Source organism: Heteronotia binoei, chromosome 6 (genome assembly GCF_032191835.1).
Source record: "Heteronotia binoei isolate CCM8104 ecotype False Entrance Well chromosome 6, APGP_CSIRO_Hbin_v1, whole genome shotgun sequence".
Lineage (NCBI taxonomy): Eukaryota > Metazoa > Chordata > Lepidosauria > Squamata > Gekkonidae > Heteronotia > Heteronotia binoei.
This window is the reverse complement of record NC_083228.1, coordinates 55,011,361-55,034,691: the sequence shown is the minus strand read 5'-3', so window position 1 is coordinate 55,034,691 and position 23,331 is coordinate 55,011,361. Positions and strand designations below refer to the sequence as shown.

The 23,331-nt window shown below is 42.1% G+C and overlaps 1 protein-coding gene across 1 annotated transcript in view; it reads left to right on the top strand.

Moving 5' to 3' along the window:
* Window positions 1-4,787: 4,787 nt before the first annotated feature.
* Window positions 4,788-23,331, top strand: part of BTBD16 (BTB domain containing 16) — a 56,328-nt gene continuing 37,784 nt past the window's right edge. The window contains exons 1-6 of the mRNA XM_060242666.1: window positions 4,788-4,860; window positions 5,001-5,138; window positions 6,159-6,284; window positions 8,017-8,131; window positions 14,582-14,651; window positions 18,138-18,268. Of these exons, the coding sequence (XP_060098649.1) occupies window positions 4,815-4,860; window positions 5,001-5,138; window positions 6,159-6,284; window positions 8,017-8,131; window positions 14,582-14,651; window positions 18,138-18,268 (626 nt within the window). The 5' untranslated portion in view covers window positions 4,788-4,814. The remainder of the gene's footprint in view (window positions 4,861-5,000; window positions 5,139-6,158; window positions 6,285-8,016; window positions 8,132-14,581; window positions 14,652-18,137; window positions 18,269-23,331) is intronic.

Below are 23,331 nucleotides of genomic sequence, written 5' to 3'. Positions count from 1 at the left end.
GTTACACCTCTGAGGATGCCAGTCACAATTGCTGGCGAAACGCCAGGTCCCGCAATGCCAAGACCATGGCCACATAGCCTGGAAAACCTACAACAACCAATCATTGAATGCCTTTTGTTAAGGAAATGTTTCACATGTCCTTATGAGAAACAATCCAAGAAAGTATCTTCCAGACCTCTTCTGGGCAATTATTTCACAATGTTTTTGCTACAACGAAGGCATAGCAGACCTACTGGACAGAGGCAGGTATCTCTAAAACAGCTTGGTGGGCCAACCAAGATGATGCATGCATTCATATCAACACATGTGGTCCTTCAGATATATATGTCCCAAGTTAATAAGAGTTTTAAAGAAAATGCAAGTTGAACTGAACTTGGGAGCCAAGTGTCTCTCAAAATCTAGAAATACGTGCACTTTTTGACTAAATGAACCTAAACTAAGCAATTTTCATTTAATATTGTAATGTTTACTTATTCTTTTTATATATAGCTGTTTGTGATAGATGCTTTCATATTAGACATTAAACGAAAGTCTGCAAATAGCAAAAGTCCTCTTGAGATTTCCTATAACAGTAGTTGCCGCAGATGATGAAGCTAGCTTTGTGTTGTTCTACATGGCTGATCTTAGTTTCTCATTTTACTTGGATCATCCAGACCCTCCATAGATTAAATAAACCAGTGTTTTAGAAATTCCGTCTCCAGTGAATATTGCTTGACAGTTGTAAGGTAAGTTATAGAGATGGTTGTAGAGAGCCAGTTTGGTGTAGTGGTTAAGAGCAGCAGACTCTAGTCTGGAGAACTGGATTTGATTCCCCACTCCTCCAGTTGAAGTCAGCTGGATGGCCTTGGGCCAGTCAGTTCTCTCAGTCCCTAAAATAAAAAACCCTAGCTTGCCACAAAAAGAGCTAGAGTTTCAGGCTGCCAGACAATCTTTGGATCTCCTGGGAATACTACACCCACTGCCCTTAGGGTACTGATTTCTGAACATAAACGTTTTGTATGGTCTGTAGTTTTATTATTTTTCTCACTGTCATTCCATGTCTGCTGCAGCAACTCCACCCCCACACAAATTTTTAAATTGTCATGTAGACCAATCTTTAACCTACTGAAGATGTGTCATTTCAACCACTGTAGAAAGTTGGATGGTAAGCATACTATAAGAACCAAATGCAAGCAAGATTAAAAATAAATATGTCTTTTAAAAAGGAACATTCTTTTAGATATAAGATGATATACAGAACACTATCTAATTTTTATCATAATAAATCCTTTTCATTTTATACTTTCCCCCCGTACTACTATATTCATGTGTGGTCACTGAAATACCCTGGATATTGATTTTGGCATTCCCCTCCTTTTTTTCATCATTGTTCTCTTTGTGTCTTAACTATCTCAACCCCCACAGCAACCCTCAGTTCACAGTACATACTTTCTGTATTGTTATGTCTTGACTTTCTCTGACAACATCTTTTCAAACATAGCCTTAATGTATTTTAGGAGCATTCATCATTTTCCCACTCAGATTTCTTTTTTCCACATCATTGCTCCAAACTGCTATTAACAGTCAGTGACCTAACTTGAACTGAACTCTGTTATTTCCTCTGTTGATGTCTTTCCTCTATGCTTCACCTTTTGGGCCAGGAAGATATGTGAACACCCTTTTATACTTTGTAAAAACTTTGCAACTGCTTCTGGTTTTCTCCTTGTTTTATATGGAATTCTTTATTATGTATAAAACAGCACCTGTTACTTTTCCAGAGCATTATACAGATGTCAACAGGGTGCTATGTTTAATATTGTTGTTTCACAAGATATTAATATGTCCAGTCAGGACGAAACAATACTGTATGTGTTGTTATCAGGCCCTTCTGCAGGTTTTTAAAAGGATAAAAACAGCTGGAGACAGAGGAACATCTGCATCAGACCAGGCATGACAGTCCACGGGCTGGATACTTCCCCCACTGCAGGCCCATAGCTGCCTCCCTTAGGGATACAGATTCTTTCCAAATTTGTGCAAAAAATATATCTTAATCTCTTTTCCTTATGGAAATATAAGAGGAAGTATGCATGCAGTTTTCCTGTCTCTCACTCGGAGTTAAGGAGAAGAAAGCTGCAAGATGGTACTGGAGGGGGCTCCTGAAGTGGTTAACCTACCATTGAACTGTTTGTTCTGATATCCCTTTCCACAGCCTCTCCGTTTTGCTTTGTATTTTCATCCTCTCCCTTTCCCCCCTTCTTTAGTGTGTTTTTTTTTCATTTAGGAAAATCTGTGTCTCGACTTTTCCTCCTTTGTGTCAGCAGCAACAAAGAAGAGTGAGAGCCCTAGGTAGAAAATGGACACAAGACTGATACCATTATTAGATTTTTTTTTTTTTTAAATTTTATTGTTGTTTTAAAAACCCCACATGTGAAACCCCAGTGCATAAAATTACAATAGTTACTCAAGTTAAACATTAATAAATATCAGAAAGAAGAACATCAACCTAACATTCATATAGTGAATACAAGAAAAGTAAAGCAATACAGTTTACAACGATATCAAATCAAATCAGCTAAACATTCATCATTTGCATAAATGGACTCCAAATCTCATTAAAACGACACATTTGTCTACGACCAGAAAACGATATTTTTTCAAAAGCTGCAAGTTTCAATAAGTCATCTTCCCAAAGACGAATTGAAATTACATCATTTTGTTTCCATTGTTTAAGAATTTGGCGTTTTGCTATCAACAGAGCCCTTCCTAACCATAATTTTTGCCCCTTCTTTAATTTCCATTCTTTCGGAAAAAAGTTTAATATTAAGTGACTATCTTGCCATGGTAGTTGACGTTTAATTGTATCCTTTATTTTCAATAACACCTGTTGCCAAAAATTCTGAATCACCTCACAGTTAAATAGCATATGTGTGAGATTCGCCTCTCTGCTCTTACATCTCCAACACTCTGCTGAGGATAGCATTGCTCTCTTAAACATACGAAGTGGGGTCCAATAGACTCTATGCAATACTTTCTGTTGTATAGTTATCAACCTGATGTCCAGAGTGGACTTCCTAATTTTATTACAACAATCTTCCCATTGGTCCAAGTTCACGTGACATTGAACCTCTAGATTCCATTTTTGATTTAGTGCAGATAGGTCAGGTATTGTAATCTCCTTCAGTATATTATACAACACTAAATTGGATTTCTTCTGCTCAAATGCCTCAGACAGTTGACCAAACAATGGCGGGCACTGTGATGCCGCCAACGCATCAGGCCCGAACACAGTTCGCAAGGCTTGTTTTATTTGCATAAAATTCCACTGATATAATGGTAAAGATGTTATTTGAGTTGGAAGTTCATAGTGTGGAATAAACTCATCCTCTTGATTTTTTAACTGATCCAAAGAAACAATACCGGCGTGCATCCACCGAAGCCAAAAAACCGGCTTATTGCCTATCTTAATTAAAGGATTGCCCCACAAAGAGGCTTTTTCATGCGAGAAAGGGTCAGCGTTAACCAGTTTCAGTGTCAGCTCCCATACTTTTCTAGCTGAAGTAATTGATCTCAGTGGATGTTTTATCACAGAGAACGTCGAACCTAGTGCATAACATCCCTCCAATGGAAATATCATTGCGCCCTCAAGCGATGCCCAGGTCGGTGCGTTATCCAAGCTGACAAGATTCCACCATTTAACTGCAGCTAATAAAAGGGCTCTGTGATATAATAACAGGTTCGGAACCCCAAAACCACCTTCCTTCACCTCTCTCTGAAGCTTAAGCATAGAGATCTTAGGTCGACTGGAGCCCCAAATAAACTTAGATAGGATCCCATCGATTTTATTGAACCATTTCTTAGGGATTAGAATAGGAATGCCTCTCAAAATATAAATTAATTTTGGAAATATGCACATTTTTAAAGTATTAATTTCCCCCCATAATGACAGGGTCAAGCCCTTCCACCTTTCTAGATCTGTCGTTATATTGGTTAATACCCTATCTAAATTAATCTTAACTAGCTGCGATAGATCGTTGGGCAAAAAAAGGCCTAAATATTTCACCTGCCCTATTGTAACTGCTAACTGGAAAGAGCTATAATCTAAACTTCCACGCCCTAATGGCATCAGCTCAGATTTAGACCAGTTTATTTTATACCCAGCTAACTTGCCGAAATTGTCAATTATTGTCATTACAGCTGGGATAGAGTGCTCAGGGTTCGACACAAACAGCAATAGATCATCTGCGTATAAAGCAAGTTTATATTCCAAACTCTTAAATTTAATCCCTATGACGTCCTTAGATTTTCTAATGGCTGCCGCTAAAGGTTCAATACACAAATTGAAAATAAGAGGTGAGAGAGGACACCCCTGTCTGATACCATTATTAGATCTGCCTGCCCCACACTCGCTGTTAGCAAAAGAGAAGTTGCCTCAAAAGTAGTTCAAGCATGGAATTGGGTGGTCAGGGTGGGTGGTGTAAAGGTGCCATGATACAAATGAAGTGCAAGTGCACTATAGATCAAAACTCAGATTTTTAGGGAGCCACAGGAGCCAGGCCTGCTCAGTAGGGGATCCACTTCTCTAAGCCTGTTCTGGCACCCAGCAAAAATGCAGATGATAAAACCCTTATTTTACTAATTAATCAGTGGTGATTGTAACTAGCATTTCTCAGCTCCACTGAGTGATATGATCATTTCTTGAAGCAATGATCACAAATCTCTCTATTTCATGTGCATTAAAACAAAACAATTCCAAGTATATTTAACCCTTGGTTTCTTCTTCCCATCCCCCTTCTTCTTCATTGAGGCTTTTCTCTGACCAAGGAGCTCCACATGAGATGCTTTTTTCTTATACGCAGAAGGTCACAGAAGGCTTGGAGCCAGGTGGGTAGCTGCAAATGAAAAAAAAAAATTCTCTGTGACATACCAGCCTTCCCCTTCCACATACTTTCTTATGGCTGTAAGTGGCCTATGATTTTTAGAGATGCAGATCACCTTCCTAATGGCCCTATCTGTTTCTTCAGATGTAACGCTGGAGTGTCTGGGCTTCCAGTGGGACCTTCATCGCATGTACTTATTTAAATCCCAGGTCCTTGCAGACCTTCTTGCTTCAGCTATGTCATATCACACCATATATTGTACAGACAGCAAAACCAGCAAAGGTACTGAAAGGACTTTGAAGTCTCTTTGTTATTTTGATATAGATAAAATAAGTATTTATTATTCTCCCAAAAACTGTTTTTATGATGATATGCTCTATTTCTAATATGTTCTGGGCTTACTTTCTCTTCTCTGGTCTGAATACAAAAACTGTGAGCTCTAATTAATTGAGTTTGATTAACTGGATTTCTTAACAGAATATTGGGACAGTAGTTTGTACATTCCTACAGTAGAATCAGTCAATAGAATGTATTTTCACTGGATGCTCTTCAGTATATGTATGACTGCTCCTTGGTTCTCTATTTTATAGATTACTCTTTCTTTTTCTTGTTTTTTTTAAAAAATTGTTTATTATATCCTCACTAAGGCTGCATTATTTGAGGTGATAGATTACAGTGTTCTTTATTGTAAACTGAAAATCTGTTAATAAAAATCTGATTAATTAAAAATCTGATTAATTAAAAAAAATAAGTATTTATTACTATCATGCCCTTCTACAAAGGTAGCTCAAGTGGTCTACAAAGGTTAAAACATCAACATACAATTCTAAAATACACACAGAACACAAATGCAACAGCAAGCCTCCACAAAATTTTAGCCCCAGTAATATTTAGATGAAACTAACTACCCTCCAAAGCAGAGTTTGATCCCTTAAGCCCATTGATTTCAATGCACTTAGGTGTAATTTTGCTTAAGATTGCACTGTATAACATATCAATGTATCTCATTTATCTCTTTTTAATTTTCTTTTTTCCCCATATCCACAAGCAATTAATTCTCTCCCAGGTATTTGGAAGCTCCAGTTAGGAAATTATTTGGTATTAAGATTCAAGGACAGTTACGTTCTTATGACCTAACAACCATGCTCTGTTAAAATTTACAAGTAGGAAAATAGTTTTTGTCTATTCTTAAAAAGTCTACTGGCAATTGAAGTCAATCATGTCTACATTCTGTCTTATGTGTGTGTCTTTAATACTCTGAATCCCACACAAATTATCTTATGTCTCCAATGTTTTTGCTAGAAACCAGACGTTACAAACAGTGTCTACTAGCTGGGTGGAAAAATAAAAGACTCTGTGAAAAGAAGCAAAAAATGCCCAAAGTGAGCCTTGTCTTGGATATTAAGAATCCAGACGTCACTCGATATGGTAATGACCTACTGACAACTAGCCACAAATACAAACAGTATGATTCTGCAGGTTGGCAATTTTCTATGGAAGATTTAGCTTATCTCTGTTTTGTGTGAAAAGAATAGTCCATAGGTAACACCTGTCCTTTGAAGTAGCTTGGTGGCCTTTTCCTATGGAACCTAAAAACAGAAGCAGCATGGAATGAAAGTTAAGTAGACGAGACTGATGTGCCCTTTTCTGCCCCTTTCCTACATAGAAAGTGATATGCTTGACTTCTACCCTCTTATTGGTCTTTTGTGCCTTCCGAAAGAATGTATCATGTATGCTCCCAAGCCCTCAGATATTTAGCCTGGGAAGGGTTTGTTTTTGGAGGAGAAAGCACCCAACACAAATTGCAGAGGTAGGGTTGCCAATCCCCAGGTGGGGGCAGGGGATCCCCTGGTTTGGAGACCCTCCCCCCACTTCAGGGTCATCAGAAAGCGGGAGGAGGGGAGGGAAATATCCGCTGGGAACTCTATTATTCCCTATGGAGATTTATTCCCATAGAAAATCATGGAGAATTGATCAGCGGGTATCTGGAGCTCTGGGGGGGGGCTGTTTTCTGGGGTAGAGGCATCAAATTTTCAGTATAGCATCTAGTGCCTCTCTCCAAAATACCCCCCAAGTTTCAAAATGATTGGACCAGTGGGTCCAATTCTATTAGCCCCAAAAGAAGGTGCCCCTATCCTTCATTATTTCCTATGGAAGGAAGGAATTGAAAAGGTGTGCCATCCCTTTAAATGTGATGGCCAGAACTCCCTTTGGAGTTCAATTATGCTTGTCACAGCCTTGATCTTGGTTCCACCCCTAATGTCTCCTGGCTCCACCCCCAAAGTTCCCAGATATTTCTTGAATTGGACTTGGCAACCTTATCCAGAGGTGTCAAACTCATTCGTTATGAGGACCGGATGTGACATAAATGAGACCTTGTTGGGCTGGGCCATGTTGGGCTGAGCTGTGTGTGTACCTATTTAAGATTAGGTAGCAGAGATATAAACTTTATAAAGGACACAGACAGACACAATTAAAGATTAAAAAAAAAACCTTAAAACATGCTTAAAACATTAGCACTTGTTGGTCTTAAAGGTGCTTTCTTTTGTATCTCTCCCGTGCGATCCGGGGAACTGGGCAAAGGAAGCTCTAGCTCTTTCCTTCCTTCCCCAGGGAGGGGGAGGAGCCTCAGCCAATAGAAAGAAGAGAGGCTTGACTCAGTAGCTCTGCTGTGTGATTAAGAGAGCCTGGCAAAGCAAGCTATTCCTTCCCCTCTTCCTCCCCAAGGAAGGAGCCTCAGCCAATGGAGAAAATAGAGGCTTTGCTTTGTAGCTCCTGTGCAATTGAGCAAGCCTTGCAAAGCAAGCTGTGATGCAGAAGGAAGCAAGAGGGAGGGAGAAGGAAGCAGATGACAACCAGTTGTTTGGGGCCCTGATAGGAGCCCTCCAGGGGCCTAATTCAGCCCCCAGGCTGCATGTTTGACACTCTTGACATATTGTTTTGGAAATAATTGGTTCTTTATAGTTGTTCCACCTGAGCAACTGCTATATGAGGAGGAATGCAGCACCCAGTGCACGACACAGCATTTTAGTGTGGGGAAATTCTGATCAGGAGAGAAAGGGGACCATTTGATTAGGAATGATTCAGTATTAAGATTCAAAGACAGGAAGGGGAAATCACTCATAAAGCTTGTTTATTTATGTTACCTTTTGATGTGGAGCCTTTGCTGTTGCGCTCAAGAATTTATATAACTCAGAAATGGAAGTGAATGAAGAAGATATTCTGGGAATCCTGGCTACTGCAGCACTACTGGAATTCCCTAGCCTCTTCCAGAAGTAAGTAGACATTGCTATGCCATAACAACATTGGAATGAGAGACTGGACTGCATGGCAGTGCAACATGCTGGCATTTCTTTCTTACTGTGATTTAGTTCTGTGAAATGTCAGCTTTTGTCAACCGAGTCAGTTGTGTGGAAAAACTATTTTAACAATGGTCTCAGTCATAACCTATATATTGATTTGAGTAATCTAGACAATAGCTTCCCTCTCAAATTGAACATTGAAGCAGAATATGATTTATACTAAAAAGGTAGCAATATTGTTGGTTACCGTCGCTAGTAACCCTGATGAGGTAATGTTTTTTTGCACCTTTCTGCAGCCCTGGTACCTTCCCCCTACCCCTTATTGGCAGAATGTTTTTCTCTTACCAGCAGAAGCAACTGTCAAAAGTAACACCTGTAGTCTGCCAAAAGATGTGGAATGAATCAATCTGTGTTGCTATTTTACTGGTAATAGGCCCCTATATTTTTAAGCTGGCTCTTTTTTTAAATAGATCGGACTGCTGGTGACATGCTAGGCTTGGTAAAATAATTTTATCTCAGTAGCTGATAAAGTAAACATAGTTTAAAGGTGCAAACACACTTTTGTTTCATATCTCTATAAAAGCTTCAAAATAATTTGGGCATATAGTAGAATATACATTATGGAATGTACAGCTTCTACATCTATAAGGGGAAAAATGCTCCAACTGTACAGTTATATATGTTGATTTTATTTATGCATTTATCAACGTTACTCTCTATGAGGAAGGTGTTGTTTGAAAATTTGGAATGCTGTATGTTCTTTGTGGTCTCTGTGCTTCACACCTATGGGATATAGTGCGCCTGTGCCAATCCCAATTGGTACTTCCAAGCTTAGGAAGCCTAGAGAGGATTTTTGTGCCCTACCCAGTGCCATGCATAAGGGCTCTACCACGCATGCTGACTAGGGAGGGCACAAGGACCTGGTTGGTACTTGTTCTTACTTTGCCTTTTTTCCTCATTTTGTCAATTTAGTTTTTTCCCCACTCTTTGTTTACTGCAAGAGCCAAATTTTAGAGGGCTCTTGACTCTTCTGAGCTGCCTCTGGAGGGGTAGGACCCCACCCCACCCCTCTGCCCTTTTGGTGAACTCCCTCATTGGCCTCCCTATAGCTGACGGACAAGTGTTGGGGATTTTTAAAGAGGCACTTGAAGTGTGGCAGTAAGATTCCCTCGCCGAATGGACATTATCTATGCCTAGGGGAAGCCCACCACACTGACCTCTGTACTGCCTAAACTTTTTGAAGCAGACTCACAAAAACCAGGCCACGAGACTCCAAGCTGCACTTGTGGAATTGGCACTTTCAGTGCCAAAATGGCTGCATCTCAGGGCGATTCAGGCCATGCATCAAGATCGACACTTATCTCGAAAGAAATCTCTATGCCATCAGCTGTGCCACTCTGATCAGTGCAGAAATGCCTGATCCTGGCTTCCAACTCAGATGTCTCTACTCCTGCAAAAAAATGCAGGGACAGCAAGGAGCACAAGCGGGACAAGGAGCAGAAGTACAAGAAGGACTCCTTAAAATCTAAGAGTTCTCGACACAAGTCTTTGTCCCTTCACCACATGCTGGACCTGCTACTGATACCACCTTTCCAGCTGTTGGCATTGCGTACACACACCTTCACAACTGTTCTGATTCTCCAACTCTGAGAGGGAGAGTGACTTGACCCAATGAACATCACACTTCATCTGTGGTAGAGGGGACTATCTCCTCCCTTGGGACTATCTCAGGGCTTGGAACATCACAACGTTGTGCAATGTGACACATCAACCCCGGTTGCACTCCCAATTATGACAGTTCTTTTACAGGCCACTAAAACATATTGGCCAAAACAAGCATCAACCCCAATATCCCCCCAAATGCATATAAAATTCAGGAAGGGGCACTGAATTCTTTTTTCCTACCCAAAACTGAATTCAGTAGTGGTCACCTCCTCCTATAAGGAAAGGTGCATGCATTCTACACCTCCTGATAAGGAAGGCAAGAAGTTGGATAAAGCAGGTTTTACTTGGCTGGTGCCTCGGGCATTAAAACATCTATGTGGCATGTATCAGCCACTATCAATATGGCCTGTAGGAGCAATTTTCAGACATTATTGCTTCCCTCCCTGAAGATGAAAAACAGGATGCCAAGTGTATCCAGAAGTAGGGGATGTTTGTAGCCAAACACCAACTTAATGCAGCAAAACACTTGCTTGATGTCTTCACCATGATCGTCACCGTTTCCAGTACAAAGCCCTCCCATTTGGGATCTCCATACACCCCAGAGTTCTTACAAAAATGATGGTGGTCATTGCGACCCATCTATGTCTTCAGGAGATAAAAATCTTCCCCTATATAGATGACGTTGATTGTGGCGGACTCCAGATAGATCCTCCTGGATCACATCAATATGACCCTCAACTTTCTCTGAGATCTAGGACTACAAGTGAACCACAAGAAGTCAAACCTCACCCATCCACTTGTGTCCACTTTATAGGGGCAATACTGGACTTGCACATTTGCAGAGTGGTGGAACAAATCATCTCCTTAACCCACCTCATTCATTCTCAACTGGCGGTGACGGCACTCCAGATCCAACAGCTGTTGGGTCTTCTGGCATTGACCACCACAGTCATAGTTTTTGCAAAACTTCATATGTGGATCCTTCAGTTCTGGTTTGTGAAGGTATTCAAGCCATTCTGCCATCCTCAATCTCTACACCTCATCCTGCCTTGGCAGGTCTTGGACTCTGTCACCTGGTGGGAAAGCAGGGAGAATCTCCTGACTGGAGTGCTTTTTCACTTCCCCACCTCCACCCCCTTTTCTCCTTGCTGGAGTGTCTTTTCACTTCACCACCCCCACGGCTTCTCTGTGGGGCTGGGAAGCACATCTGAATGGCCTATGTGTGGGAGCCCCTTGGGAGTCACATCTGCTCCATCACCACATAAACTTCCTGGAGCTCTTAGTGACTAAATTTGCTCTCCAGTCTTTTCAGCATTTGACTTGCAATCAGGTGGTCCCTGTCCTCACAGACAATACAACAGCTCTATACTCCCTAAACAAACAAAGGGGTACTGTGTCAAGACACCTTTGCCTTCTGGACCGGGACATTTGGGCAGATTGCCAAGACTGCAGTTTGTTTCTAGCGGCGTCCCAACTTCTGGGAGTCCAGAATGAAGGAAGCAGACTTCCTTCAATTCCATGACTGAGAGTTGGACATACCTCCACCCAGTTTTCCAAAAATGGGGATTCTCGGATGTCCATGTCTTTGCAACCAGAAACAACAAGAAGTGCCCACATTTCTGCTCCAGACAGACCCATCGTCTCTGGGGGATAGGCTCCTCCCTGGAATCATCAACATGTCTACCTGTTTCCACCTCTGCCTCTCATCACCCAAGTCATCAGCAAGATCCTGCAGGAATCACCATGGGACATCCTGGTCACCCTTCTGGTGGCTGATACAACAGTGGTTTCCCACACTCCTACAGCTTACCAGGATCAATTCTAATAATTCCCTTCGGCACTGGATCTTCTACTGGTGCACAAGGGCCAAGTACTCTACCATGATGTGCTACACCTGAAACTGACAGTGTGGCATCTTCACTATTGATCAAAGACAGGATTAGGCACATCTTGCTCAATAGTTGGAAGTTTTCTACTAGAGCCCCCTACACTTACAAGTGGAAGAAGTTCCTGACTTACTTGAACTCCACCAACACCATGCTGTCAGCTTCCTCCCTGTTTAATGCATTTAGGTTCCTCCTCTCCCTAGTGGACTCTGGTCTCAGTCGCTCCTCTATTTGTGTGTGCTTGGCTGGAGTTTGCACTTCCAATGCCTGTTGACAGGTTTTCAGTGTTTTTGCATCCTTTGACCAAACAGTTCCTTAAGGGTCTACTTTGGTTATTCCCGTCATGTCAGTGCATCACTCCAGCATGGAACCTGCCATTGGTATTCCAAAGATTGATGGCGGGACCATTCGAGTCCTTAGCCACCTGTGACCTCCAGCTGTTATCCTTTCAAGACTGCCTTTTTAATGGCAATCACCTCTTCTAGATGGTTGGAGGAACTCAGGACCCTGCATTGTGACCCCCTCATCCCTAACCTTCCTTCCAGATGTGGTTTCTTTGGCTCCAGACATGAATTTCCTTCCTAAGGTTCTTTCACATGTTCACCCATCACTAGACATAGTTCTACCATCATTTTTCCCTAACCCCAGAGGCAATTCTGAATGTAGACTCCATGCCTTGGATGTACGCTTGCCATTATTCTTTTATCTCCATAGGACTTCTCTGTTCATGTCATATGCCACCCCTACTCTGGGACAGCAGATCTCTGCCCAGTGGCTCTCAAAATGGATCGTGGAGACTATCAGACTATGTTACCTGCTGGCCAAGACTCCTCTGCCACATCCAGTTCATGCTCATTCCACTGGAGCGACAGCGTCTTCCACCATGTTCATCAGGGGCATTCCACTTTAGGACATCTGCAAAGCAGCAACTTGGGCCACTTCTCACACTTTCATGAAGCATTATGCCCTGGATGTCCATTGCTCTCAGAGGGTATTGGTGGGCAGTGCTGTTCTGCAAGCTGCATTTATCTGAGTCCCTACAGTACCCTCCTCCAGAGAGGATGTTTCTTTGCTTGCTAATCTCCCACAGGTGTGAATCACAGAGACCACAAATAAGATAAACAGGTTGCTTACCTGTAACTGATGATCTTTGAGTGGTCATCTGTGCATTCACACCACCCTCCCTCGTTCCCCACTGCTGTTGGGCCTCATCTGAGGTGCTTCAGCTGTCAGAGGGAACTGGTGGGATCCTTATGCCCTCCCCAATGAGCATATGTGATGGAGCCTCTGTGCATGGCACTGGGTGGGCGCAAAAATCCTTTCTAGGCTTGGAAGTACTGATCGGGATCGATGCAGGCACACTATATCCCATGCACATATGACCACTTGAAGATCATCAGTTACAGGTAAGCATCCTGTTTATATTTGTCATGGATTACTCTTGGAACTGTAGTGCAATACTCTAGTATAATATCCTGAAGGCCATGACAGCCTTCCTGTGATCCAAGTGCCAACAAATAATTGTAACAAGAGGACTCTGGAGGATCTTTAGGAAAAAGTGTGCAAAAATGATGGACAGTTGTGTCTCATTTGCCTAGAACAGGGTATGCCTCTACAGCTTTTCTCTGTGAGTTCCTACTTGTGCCAGAGCAGATCTTGTGACAGAGATATGGGTAAAAGGTAGACCATAGTCCACCCAAGGACCACTAGCCAATTTCTAATGGAACACATAATACTGGTGGTGATTGAAAATATTGTAAAAAATGCTGCGCTAGATAAGCTTGGCCTGATCTAACAAGGCACTTCTTAGTTTTCTTAGCCCCTTGAGTTATATACTCAGGATCACTTAACACACTTACCTGAACTATGGAGAGCTTCTCAGAATGAACTCTTATTTTGTAGACTTGAAACATACTGATGGGTGACAGGGAATCAATAAAAAATAAACCATGGAAGACTAATCAGCTTTCCGTAGAATAAATGATTGAGTTGATAATCTATAACCTGCTTGTGCATGAAACAATCCTGGAACTCTCCCTCCAGAATTTCAGTTTTGGCTTTTGGACATGTTATCCTTCTTGATTTTTCTTATTTCTCCCTTTTGTCAATCAATGAGACTACAGGCATGTTAACCTAGGAATTATTACAAGAAAGTATATATAGGGGATTAAGGTTAAGATGGAGCACCCTTAAAATAGATTAGTCTTGGACTAATAATCCTGCATAGAATTGTGCTGAGAGGTGCTGCTGACTGCTGAGACCCACGAACAACCCTGTTTTTTTTAATGAGATAGGCATGAGATGGGCATGAAAACTTGGTGTGCACCTTGAGGCACATATTGATGAAAGGAGTTCAACTAAATCACCTGTTTATTGGCTATGTGGCCAAGGGGGGAAAGGAGGGCACTCCCTTGGTGCTGGCAGCATTCATCTGGGCCCTCTTTATGCTCCCTTGATCACACAGCTGAAAAACAAGTGACTTAGTCAAATTCCTTTCATCAATAACATGCCTCATGGTGTGCACCAAGTTTTCCTGGCCACCTCTTTTTTGAAAAATCCCAATTATTTATTTTAAGACACTAAAAAAAAGCAATCAAAGATATAAGCTTCTATTTATTCATTTAGTTTCAACTGTTACTCTGACGTGAACTGCAGGCAGCCAGTGGCCTACCAAAACTTTGGGTGAGTCCACCCTTGGCCTGAACTTAGCCAGCACTACTTCCAGCTTCGTATCTGAAGTGCATATGAGTGACCTCACATGGGGTACACTCACTTTAAGTGATGCCACATCGACTGCTCAACATGCTAAAAGAAAACTGAGTTTCCTGCTTCTCACAGCTAAACTACAATTTATGTTGCTTTTTTTTGGTAGGTGTGTGCAGGTCATGAGAAGTAGCATATCCGCAGCAAATGTCTGCAGCTATTATTCTGCTGGCTGCAAGGTGAGTTCCTTGATATTTAAAGAATGAAATATGTTTTGAGTAACAACTTCACTTAGTGCTGACTCATTGGGCCTGATTAGCCAGCAGCCGCACAATACTTATTGTTGAAATTTCTGCCTCCACAGGTCACTAGAGGCCTTGGTATGGTCACACTGCTTCTCTTTTCTGTTTGTGACCAAAGCAGGCAGGGAGGAGCTTTAACCTACGGTTTTCTCCATTTGCAAAACATATTGTGGAGATGGTGTTAGCTAAAGTTTCCCAGTCTCCAGGTGGTGGCTGGAGAACTGTTGGGATTACAACTGATCTCCAGGGTCGTTTTCGCACTCACCTTAATCAGCAGCGACGACCCTCTTTTGCGGCGCAAACGGAAACTGGTTTTTGGCGGTTTCCATTTGCGCCGCAAAAGCGCCGGGACTTTCTGGCTCTTCTGGGTGCTCCGCGGCAATTAGTGCGAAATCCGCGCAGATCCTGCGCGGTGAAGAGGGTCGTCGCTGCTGATTAAGGTGAGTGCGAAAACGACCCAGGTGACAGAGATCAGTTCACCTGGAGAAAATGGCCACTTTGGAAGGTGAACTCTTTGGCACTATAGCCGATTGAAGTCCCTCCTTCCCCAAACCCTGCCCTCTTCTTGCTTCATCCCCAAAGTCTCCAGCTATTTTCTAACCCAGAGCTCACAACCCTATGTTAACTACATTGTTAAAATCATATTATTTACATGGCTACAAGGTAGTTTTATGAAGGAAGCCAGCAGCAGCTCCATCAGGCAGTTTGCAAGTACAAAAACAGCAGTGGGGAGAGGCTTATGCTCCTTCGCCCTGCCTGCTTTTGTCACAAGCAGAAAAGAGCTGATGTAGTGGGAGGGAGGCAGAGAGCTCCAACTGCACATTTCGTGCAGGGTCCTCCAGAGTCATTTAGTCCATCCCCCTGCACAGTGCAGGAACCTCACAAATACCTCCCCCCCACACACATGCATCCCCAATGATTCCTGCTCCATGTCCAGAAGATGGCAAAAACCTCCAGGATTCCTTGCCAAGCTGGCCTGGAGAAAAATTGCTGACTGACCCCAAAGTGTCAATCAACATTTCCCTGGGTGTGTAAGAAAGGGCCACAAGAACTAAGCACTGACGCAACCCTTCCTGCCCTCCTTCTCATGATCTGCCTAATTCACAGATTCAGCATTGCTGTCAGATGGCCATCTAGCCTCTGTTTAAAAACTTCCAAGGAAGGAGAGCCCACCACCTCCTGAGGAAGCCTGTTCCACTGAGGAATCACTCTAACTGTTAGGAAGTTTTTCCTAATGTTTAGCTCTTTTGATTTAATTTCAAACAGTTTCTGGGGCAACAGAAAACAATTCTTCACCATCCTCTATATAACAACCCTTCGTGTACTTCATGTACTTGAAGAAGGTGATCATATCACTTCTCAGCTATTTCCTCTCCAGGCTAAATATACTCAGTTCCTTCAACCTTTCCTCATAGGACTTGGTCTCCAGATCCCTCCATCTTCAGTGCCCTCCTCCAGACATGTTCCAGCTATATTCTTCTTAAAGTGATATCCTGTCACATGATCTGGACAGTATACTTTTGTTGATACAGCCCAAAACTGAATTTGCTTTTTTAGCCACTGCATCACACCACTGCCACTGACTCATGTTCAGTGTATGGTCCACTAAGACCCCTAAATCCTTTTTGCACATACTACTGCCAAGACAAGTCTCCCCCATCCTATAACTATGCATTGGATTTTTCCTACCTAAATGCAGAACTTTACATTTATCCCCATTAAAAATAATTTTGTTTTAGTCCAGTTTTCCAGTCTGTCAAGATCATCCTGTTTCCAATTTAGTATCATCGGCAAATTTGATAAACATTCCCTCTAAGCCTTCATCCAAATCATTTATAAAAAATATACAAACCAAGTTCCAGGATAGATCCTTGAAGGCAGTCCACTTGTCACTCCTCTCCAAGAGGACGAGGAACCATTCACAAGCACTGGACATACCAGAATTTACCCTCTAATAAATCTAAAATATATAATATTTGGGTTCCGTTTTTCAAATTGTTTACTTTTGTTGCATTATACTCCGGTACAATTGAATAAAGTGACAAAAACTGGAAAAATTCCCTGCACTGTGCAGGAGGATGGACTCTCTGCTGGAAAAATTGCGGCCAAACAAGGTTCTTATGTACATACCTGGTGGTCTGGCCCTGTAATTCAAGCATTTTGGAAGGAGGTTACAAAGCAAATTGAAAGGGTACAATTTACCCCAGAATTCTTATTATTGGACCTCTGGCCCCCTTCTGCTATTTCTAAACAGCAGATGACATTTATTTCCTTATTAGTAGCTGCAGCTAGACTAACTGTTGTAGCTAGGTGGAGATCATCCCTTCCTCCCTCTATTACTTTATGGCAGGAAAAACTTTGGCATTACTGTATTATGGGAAGAATTACAAAGAATTATTTTTTTTCAGAATGAATTAAATTTCTCTCCTCAAGAGTATTAAAATATCTGGGTTCCTGTACTGCATTTTCAAGTGGCCAAAAAAAAATCATATCTACTAATCGGGAATGTGTTCTGACAATATAAGGGGAAATCTGTTTTTATGATGTAATTTTAGAAATAATAAAATTAATAAAACATTAAAAAAAACCAAGCACTAGACATAACACTGGGCACACTGCTTTCTCTCAAGTAAGGTTGCCATTCTCACGGTGGGGCTTAGAACTTTCTCAGAATTATAACTGATCTGTAGTTAATTCAGATCAGTTCTCCTGGATGAAATGACAGCTTTAAAGGGTGAACTCTATGGCATAGCATCCCTACTCCCCTCCCCAGAAGCCACTCTCAAATCTCTAGGAATTTTTCAAGCTGTTTCTTTAAAAGCTAGTTACCGGCTTCCCCCCTGCATTCCTTTCTTTCATAAGTATTGCCACACCTAGACTATAAAGTGGTGAGCCTGTCTCTGGATGAGAAGGAAACTAAACTCAGCAAAATGGTGACTGCAGAATTGTCCTTAGTAATGAAACTTCTTTGAGAAGTGCCAACAGAATACATAAAACAGAATTTATTTCATATATTGCACAGCGGGACAACGGCAAACCATAGCTCTTTGGCAAGTATTTGTTGCATCCCCAGTTTACTTTTTAAAGCATACACTTAAAATTCACCATTTTAGTAAAAGGAAAGGGTATGTTATTTTACTCTGAGCCCTAACCTGGATAGAGCAGAATAGCCCAATCTTGTCAGATCTCAGAAACTAAGCAAGATCTGCCTTGGTTAGCACTTGGATGGGAGAGGCAGGCAATGGTAAATCACCCGTCTCTTGTTTTGAAAACTCTATGGCATCGGCATAAATCAGCTCTAATGACGACATGCCACCATTCTATTCTGAATTTGCATAGAATGTTTTAATTCCCACTTCCCACCACAAGATGGTCTCAGAGTTCAGAATTTCTTTCACACTAATTTCTTCCCTTTGAAATCAGTTCAAGCAATCCTCCTTGATCTCTGACTGTGAAAGGTGGATAGAGGTGAACCTTGTCCCACAGCTGGGCTCTCAGATTCACCTGCGGAAGCTGCCACTGGAACTACTGCAGAAGGTGCTCAAATCTTCAAGGTCAGTTTGATGAGTGGAATGGGATGTCAGTTTGATAGTATGCAGAGAGTTTGTATTGCCCTCTATATACACTAGTACACAGTATTAGTCTTCATTCATTGGTTCTCTCCACAAGTAGAATTTCAAGCTTCAGTTTGAAAATGCAGCCTTCATCTTGATTTTTTAAACCTATTTTCTATACAGCCTTTGAATGTGACCATTATTCAAATAAATATTCAACTTAGTTGTCTCAATTTCATAACGTCTATATTTCAGTCAGTAGAATGAAAGAGGGTGTGCAGTGTTCACATTGGACCCCACATCATGGAAATCTACAAAAATCTGTAACATTTTGAAGACTATACTACTGCTTCCACCGTGAATTTATTTCTCCTGGCAAATGCAAATCCCTGATTTCAGGAAAGGTCCTAAGTGAGATAGAATAAAAGAATCAATAGTGTAACCCTGTATAAAGCTGTTTTATGTATTCACGTGATTCCTGAAATCAGTCTACAAGTTACAAGGAATTCTTTAGTTCCCTTCATGTGAGAAGCAGCCCTGAGAAACCACACGAATGGGCCTAATGTCATACATAGCAGGCTGCTAGTACAAATTTGATTCATAGGCCAGCTTCTTTTACTCCCAGTGACATACACAGAAAACCATCTGTTTTGCTAAAATTAAGTAAGATTTTCTCTGGAATTGATTTGCTGTCTCACAACATGTCTGCTAGTATAGTAATTTTCATCTGAGAGTACTTACAGAGTCATAAAAGAACACGCTTGTGGTCAGGTTATTATTATGCCATTTTAAAAACAACTTGTGGACTGGCAAAATTCAAAGAAAATTATCACCCTTTCCTGCTAAATCTTATGCTCGCAAGAGCTTCTCTGCGTAGCATGAATGGGTTGGTTTTCATGCTAAAAACTGTTTTCCTTAATAAATTACCCAGTATAACAAGTCCTTTACAAATGTCCAGTCTGGGAAGACAACAAGAATGGGGAGATGGAAGGAAGGGAAACAGGACTACTGCAGCAGCAGTAATAGGCACCATTTCCCATACTTCATGTGTTCATTCTACTGACTGAGAAGGATCTGCACATGGCAAATATGGACACTTTGCACACTCAGGATCCATTCAAAATGTGGAGTTTTTGATCATATGAACAGGCCTATGAGGACACAATCAATGAAGATCTGTCGAAAGAATCCAGATAGTTTGGGATGGGCTCTGCCACTGTGATCCCCTCCCCACTCCAAGTATGTTCATTTTACTTGAACAGTATAAGGTGTTGATAGATCCAAGTGGGCAGCCGTGTTGGTCTGAAGCAGCTGAACAAAGCAGGAGTCAAGTTGCACCTTTAAGACCAACAAAGTTTTATTCAGAATGTAAGCTTTCATGTGCTAAAAGCACACTTCTTCAGACGAGGAAATAAGGTACAGCGGGCTGAAATAGATGTAGTTGTTGTAAGGTGTTGGCTATTGTAAAATGGGCTGGTTTGTACAGCTCCAGTGTAACAGGAAGGTCTTGTCCATTAGGAAAACAAATGCTGATTGCTGCATTGTCTGATGTCTTCATGGCAGAGTATCACTTGCCAGCTTGATGGTATGCAGAGAGTTTAGGTTGCAGATTAATTTACCCATTACATTTGCATCCTGCCCTTCCTTTAAGGAGCTTAGGGTATATAGAACAAGGAACTACGAAAATGTTGCCATGCTTATCAGGTTGCAAATAAAGAATCAAAAATGAATGTGAACTGCAGACAGAGATGAGCAGCAATATGAAAAAGCAATTTCATATTTATTATGATCATATGGTTGGCATTTCATGAATAAAGCAACAGAATATATAAATACCACAATTAAAATATTCTACATTGGGGTGGCCAAACTGTGGCTTGGGAGCCACATGCGGCTCTTTCACACATATAGTGTAGCTCTCAAAGCCCCCACCATCCTTGTCTTGGAGAAGACACTTTCTTTAAATCTTAAAATCACTTCTCCAAGCCAAGCCATTCAGGAACTTGGAGAATGTATTTAAAGTTAAAGTTGCTTTCTTTCCACCTCTCCCTCCCCATCTATTTGTCCTTCCTTCCTTCCTTCCTTCCTTCCTTCCTTCCTTCCTTCCTTCCTTCCTTCCTTCCTTCCTTCCTTCCTTCCTTCCTTCCTTCCTTCCTTCCTTCCTGTCTTGTGGCTCTCAAACATCTGATATTCACATCTCTCAGCTCTCAAACATATGATGCTTATTCTAGGTGGCTCTTGATTTAAACAAGTTTGGCCACCCCTGTTCTAAATCTTATTGCAAATCCAAGGAATCATTCAAGGCCTTCTGGAGGAAAATAAGATTTTTTTAAAAGGCAATTAGATTCAAGCATTTGGGCCTCACTCTACAGAAAGGATTAATACAGAAAAAGACGGTAAGAGAGAGGTTGTCATTCCACCATCATCAGTTATAGACAGGGTTGGATTAACAATTAGGCCAAGTAGGCACTGACCTATGGGCCCCCACACCTTTAGGGGGCTCCAGCCGGCTTTTTCCCGCCGTTTCCCCCCTGCTTGCAGCTCTCCCAGACTGCCCACACAGCCAGCAACTGAGCTGCTCTTTGCCCAACTTGCCTGGTGCGGCTGCTGCTGGCATCATCATCAAGTTTGCTCTCTGCCTCTCCCCTACAGCTTTGCTAAAGGGGCTTTTAAGAAGGTGCCTGCAGGCTGCAGCGGGGGCCATGGGTGGCAGGGCAGGTGCTCTGACCCTGAGATGATTTGCAAGGGGGCCCCCAAGTTTTCAACTGCCTAGGGGCCTCCACAGGGTTTAATCCGGCACTGGTTATAGATTTCTTTTTTACTCTAAACCATATGGAACATCTATACATCTAGGCTCTTTGTTTAGAAGATTTGCTTAAGAGCCAGTTTGAAGTAGTAGTTAAGTGCATGGACTCTTCTCTGGGAGAAATGGGTTTGATTCCCCACGTCTGCATGTGCAACTGCTGGAGTAACCTTGAGTCAGTCATAACTCTCTCAGAGCTGTTCTGGAAAGAGCAGTTTCTGCCAGGGCTCTCAGCCCCACCTACCTCACAGGGTGTCTGATGTAGGAAGGGGAAGGAGATTGTAAGCCTCTCTGAGACTCCTTTGGCTATCTAAGGGCAGGGTATAAATCCAATCTCCTCCTCCTCCTTTTGTTGAACAGAATGTCTGTTTTTAAAAGGGAAAAATCCCTTTTCCGATGAGTTAAAGACTCAATGCTTTTACTTTCAAATGTCACTAAAAGCTACACACATTTTCCATGCTTTTAATTCCTAAATAGACTCTTGTGTTTTTGATAAGTTCATTAACTCTGCCCTTCTCAGAATGCAATTAGCTTCTTCCCATAATGTTTAAGAGCTGTCCTTTTAAAGTTTCCTTGCCACCATGTGACCCTTACAAAAGGCAATAGAAAGAGCAGTATATGGATAACACAACAAAGATGTATACAATTATTCATGGTGCAGGGAAAGTCTGTTCTGTTAGGTGAGATTAGGTTGAACATCTCACCCTGTCTTTAAAGATGACTTTATAGGTAAAACAATTGGGGTGGGGGGGAGGTCATGAGACTTGCTGAACCAGCAAGGCTCCAGGCCCCAATACCCAACACTGAGCCCTGCAGCCAATACCCAGCAATCAACATCTGCCACCACCACCCCTGGGCCAGCAGCACCTGCTGGCATCTGCTGTTGTGATGCTTGTACCCAGAGCAGTGGCCAATGGCCACCACTGCCACACTCAGGCCCCGAGTGGCTGGCTGCTGACATCCTCATCTCTCAGTGCTGTGCCCACTGCAGCTGCCAGTGTCTGCCATGGCAGTGCCTGGGCTCTTAATGGCTGCCAGTATCCTCTGCTGTGGCTGCCAGCATTCCCCACCACCAAGCCCGCAGCAGCTGCTGGTGTCCTCCTGCACCATGACTTCCTCCTCCACCATGGCAGCCAGATGGAGCAGTTTCTGTAACTGCCACACATGGCTAATGGTATATAGATGTGAGCCAGAAAGCAAGTCTTCGCCAGATAAGATCAGTAAGAAATTAGCTGCCAAGGCAGAAGCCCAAATTACAGTATGTTGCAGCAAAGTATGGGGAGCTGGTAATAGAAAAAGGAGCATATGGATAACACAACAAAGATATATAACATTATTCATGGTGCAGGGAAAGTCCCTCTCCCAAACATCTTGGGGGATCCAACAAAATCGATGAGAAGCAGATTAGGGGCAGATAAAGGAAGCACTTCTTCACACAATGGAAAATTAATTTGTGAAATTCACTGTTACAGAATTTTGCGATGTCCACAAGCTTGTGTGTGTGTTAAGTGCCTAAAGGCATGGGGGCCCATAGCCAAGTACCTACTTGGCCTAAATTGTTAATCTGGCCCTGATTATGAGCCATATTGTAATTTACTGGGACATTCCAATAGCAGGAAAGTATAACAGTTGTTACCTGAACTACAGGAACACAGGAAGTGCTAATAGAGCTGGCTTACCTTAGATGGGAATGTGCATGAGAAAGGAACTGACAGAAGTAGAAGGGGTCTAAAAACCCTGTGGAAAAACACTGTCTCTACATTGAAAGGGGAAATTCTTGGCTTTGTTTTAGAACATATGTGATAATGAAGATTATTACTAAGATCCTATAGTTATTTGAACACCTCCCTGATTTTTTACAGAGTAGTTATTTAAGTTAAATGAACTTGTGTATTTCATATGCAAATAAAAGAAACAAATATTTAGCTTCAAAAAAACTGTATATCGGTAATATTTAGGGTTGCCAAGTCCAATTCAAGAAATATCTGGGGACTTTGGGGGTGGAGCCAGGAGACATTGATGCAGAGCCAGGAGCAAGGGTGTGACAAGCATAACTGAACTCCAAGGGAGCTCTGGCCATCACATTTAAAGGGACAGCACACCTTTTTAAATGCCTTCCTTCCATAGGAAATAATGGATAGGGGCACCTTCCTTTGGGGCTAATAGAATTGGATCTCCTGGTCCAATCGTTTTTAAACTTGGGGGGGGGTATTTTGGGAAAAGGCACTAGATGCTATACTGAAAATTTGGTGCCTGTACC